This window comes from Octodon degus, unplaced genomic scaffold (assembly GCF_000260255.1).
Source record: "Octodon degus isolate 3935 unplaced genomic scaffold, OctDeg1.0 scaffold00076, whole genome shotgun sequence".
NCBI lineage: Eukaryota > Metazoa > Chordata > Mammalia > Rodentia > Octodontidae > Octodon > Octodon degus.
The window spans coordinates 9411384-9415750 of NW_004524652.1; the positions used below are offsets into that span (position 1 = coordinate 9411384).

General features: G+C 36.8%; 1 protein-coding gene across 2 annotated transcripts in view; it reads right to left on the reverse strand.

The window, feature by feature from the left end:
• Naa25 (N(alpha)-acetyltransferase 25, NatB auxiliary subunit) overlaps window positions 1-4367 on the reverse strand; it is a 72951-nt gene that overhangs the window by 35115 nt on the left and 33469 nt on the right. For both annotated transcript variants that reach the window (XM_023720581.1, XM_023720580.1), the window contains one exon: window positions 89-296. In XM_023720581.1, the coding sequence (XP_023576349.1) occupies window positions 89-296 (208 nt within the window). The remainder of the gene's footprint in view (window positions 1-88; window positions 297-4367) is intronic.

A 4367-nucleotide genomic window follows, 5' to 3' on the forward strand; every position in this document is an offset into this window, starting at 1 on the left:
AAAAAAAAAAAAAAAAAAAATTTTAAAAGCCTAACTTTCAAGTCTTAGCAGCTCAGGAGACTACTGAACATTCTGAAAAATTGCTCACCAAATTCCAAGCCATGCTGGTACCTTAACATCAATTCTCTGACGACACTCAATTTCTGATCTTTATCCATGATGTGGTATAAGCCAAGTAACCTTGTCAGCTGTACCACACACAAATGTCGCTGCAGAGCTCGGATATCAGCAGGCAGTGCCAGCTTATCCTCTGTTGGTGTCGACAAAGGAACAACTCCAAGTAACTGATTAATGAACTGCAAGGTGGGAGAAAAAAGAAACACAGGTCTCAGAATTCAATTAGTTTTCAATAGCCCATAATTAATAGAAATTGAAATGGTCTGCAAAAATTGTTTAAAAATTCATATATATACATATATATACATATATATATATATGTATATATATATATATATATAAATTTTCTACACAATACTGTGACAGCATACAATGCTGGTGCAACTCAAAACTGATTCACTCACTGTAGCCCAAAAGTATTTTGCCAATACTATATACTACTGGGACTAAAAGACTTAAAATTATTAAAATACTTTTAAAACTATCGCATATTCCCAGCATCCAGGAAGCTGATGTAGGACTCCTTAAGTTCAAGGCCAGCTTGGGCTACATAGTAAGTTCAGAACCAGCCAGAACCATATAGGGAGACTTTGTCTCAAGAAAACAAAATAAGTAGGTGTAGTTGTGCGTGCCTATAATCCCAGAGCTCAGGAGCCTGAGACAGGAGAATCACCATTAGCTCAAGGCCTGCCTGAGCTACATAAACAAGTTCAAGGCCAGCCTACAATACAAAGTGAGACCCTGTTTTAAAAACAAACAAAAAGCTAAACGTGGTGGCACATACCTATAATGCCAGCACTTGGGAGACTGAGGTAGGAAGATCACCATGAATTCAGCCCAGACTACAGAGTAAGTTCAAGGCCAGCCTGAACTACATAACAAGAACCTCTCTCAAAAAACCAAGATTAAAAAAAAAAAACAAGATAAGATAAAATTACAGCATATTAATATATATTGTAGCAGTGAAAAGTTTTAGTTAAGACAAAAGGCCAGCCAAATAGTTCATGGGATCAAAGTGCCTGCAAGCAGGCACAGGGTCCGGGGGATCGAGCCGGCAATTGAGACTGGGCATGATGGCGTGCAACTGTAATCCCAACATTTGGGAAGGTGTAAACACTATGAGTCTGATCTAATAGTAAGACCCTGAACACTGTAGACCCTTCCCTAAAAAATAAGAAATAGTAAGACTATAATAAAAGTAGATTGCCAAAAAAACCTTAAACCTACAATTATACTGACAAATTGGACTGGAGATTGAACTCAGGGACAAATTCTTAAAAGTTATACACTGAGGGGCTGGTGAGATGGCTCAGTGGTCTAAAGCACCTACTTAGTACAAGCTAAGCTAAGCAAAAACACAGGGACCGCGGTTCAATCCCCCAGCACCACATGCCAGCCAGCCCCGCTCCCCTGGTGGGCTGAGCTGGCCACACACACACACCCACACACACCCACACATGCAATAAATAAACAAATAAATATTTTTTTAAAAAAAAGTTATACACTGAAAGGAATTGTTATTATATATCAGTGATCTTTGTGAAAAACTTTAGAGATAATTGTAGATTCACACCCTGCTACAAGAAATAACACAGAAAAAAAAAAAGAAAAGAAAAGAAAGAAACACAGAGGCCAGGTGTGATGGTAAATGCTTGTAATCCCAGCACTTGGGAGACTGAGGCAGAAGTGCCACTAATTTGAGTCCACCCTGGGCTACATAGTGAGCTCAAGGCCAGCCTGCACTACACAAGACTCTACCTTTAAAAAGTGGGGGCCAGTGGGGAGGAGCCGTGTAAGCAATGTGAAAAGGTAGCAATCAATTTCGCTTAACATTATGATCTCAAGGTACTTATCCTCATTTTCAGCTATGCTTATTATCCCCAAGTCTGACTTTTTAAAAACTTCACCACAAATATCACAAGTTCATTTTCTTTGTGGCAGAGTAATACTCCATTGTGTGTAAAACCATATTTTCTTTACCCATTCATCTGGTGATGGGTACACAAGTCACTTTTAAGACATACTATGAATTGTGCTGCTAGAAACATGAGTGCCATGGATCACTGTGATATGATGTCTTTAACTCTTTAGGGAAGATACCTAAAAGAACAGATAGGTGAAGTGGAATTTCTAGTTTTAATTTTTTGAAGAATCACCATAATGATTTCCATAGTGGCTGTATTAATTTACACTCCCACCAACAATGCAGAAGGATTGCTTTTCCCCCTGCCAACAGAAAAAAGAGAAAAAGGAAGAAACCTCTATATACTCCACAATAGAAAAATGACAGATGAACACCATAACTATAAAAATAAATTGCTTACATAAGCCTATAATTTAGAACTATAGAGGTGAAAAATAGAATTAAGAATTGAAATTGATTTGTCTCTGTCCAGTAAGAGCAAAGAGTAGCTATAGTCACAATAAGTCTTCTGATATCATTTGACTGTTCCAGTATAATACATATAATTTTGATACAAATAAAAACTAAAATTCCACTGGCCATACAGTTTCATATCTGTTACAATTTTGCTTCAATCTGTTTAAATATATATATATATATATTTATTTCTTTATATAAAATACATTACAATATATATATATATATATATATATATATATATATATATATATATATATTTTTTTTTTTTTTAAATGTATTTGGTACAGGGTCTTACTATGCAGCTCCTGTCTCAGCCTCCCCAGTGCTGGGATTACAGGCGAGCACCATCATATCAGGTCTCAGTGGCTGGCTCAGGGTGCCTAGGGGCGGGGCCAGAGATTGAACCCCAGTCACCGCACTTGCCTAAGCAGGCACTTAGTCCACTGAACTATCTCATCACCCTTAAAATATATTAATTTTAATTGAGATCAGATGTATATTTCATATTTGTAGCAAACTATAGTACTGGTTTTCATGCTTCTGATTATAAGCCTCTATTGTTTGTACTCCCAACCCTGCTATTCTATGTGGAAGATATTTATGTATTAGTTTGTTTGCACTTAATGTCTTCTTTAATAAATAATAAGGATTTCCAAACAAATCTTATTATGAAACAATATGTACATCTTTTATTCTGTTCATTTTTTCTTTCTTTTTGGAGGTTATGAGCAGAATGTATTTATTGGGGGAAAGAAAGCCCCTGTCCAAGAAGAAGGGGGACCCCCGAGCAGGTGGTCCCCCCATTTTTTCTGATGTGGAAAAGAATCTTTAAAAACTAAAACCACGGGGGCTGGGGAGATGGCTCAGTAGAATAAGCGCTTTCCTGGCAAGTGCAAGGGCCTGAGTTCAATCCTGAGTTCAATCCCGAGTTCCATAAAAAAAAAAAAAAAAAAAAAAACTAAAACCACTTTATTGTTTCACTAAAAAATTCCAATTCAAATAAAACAAAGCCAAAAACCTTACCCTGGATGAGCCATTTCAGGATAACTGGATTCAATGAGGCCCTCATAATTCATTAAGATAGCAGTTCTCAGCTTGAACCTATTTGGACAGCCTGTAAGCCTCCAACCATTTGCTGAGCAGCAGGATTTTTAGCTACTGAAGTCATTCTACTAAAAAGTTAGAAAGTTGTGACAACAAAATAACTTCTCAACTAAATTTACAGAGATGCAAGACTACAAAATTCACTACAACAGCTTTAAATCCTTAACTTCATAGAACAATGATGACGGTGTCACTGCTAGCATTCTTGCTAGGTTCCTACGGACAGATAAATCTTACTATGTGTTGTTACATGAGATGACCTAAGATTTTCGAACAAATGAATCAAGTAAAACTACACAGAAAAAATTACTGGTACTAAATCCATGGCAGCAAGCCTTCATGAAGAAACTTCACCTCTTGTTAAAGGAAAGGTAAGTATTCTTCTAATGCAGCTCTACTATTCGAGGCTTCAACTTCATACGACCATACTCCCTGTAGCAAAAGATCAGTCGTTCCATTAAGGCTGAGCACATAATATGCTCAATAAGTACTGCAAGAATCTATTCTACATGCTTATCTAGATTCTGCTGAAATCCTTCCAGTAATAAGAAAAGCATTCTGCATTTTTAAACAATTTTGACTAATGAAATGATTGTATTCTCACATAGCTGAACTCTGAATTCCCTATTAAAAAAAAAAAAAAACAAAACAAAACCTTGTCAACAATCTTCCTGCTGAGTCAAGCAGATAACTCAGTAGAAGAGTAAGTGCTTGCCTGGCAAGAACAAGGTCCTGAGTTCAATTCCCAGTACCACCAAAAAAA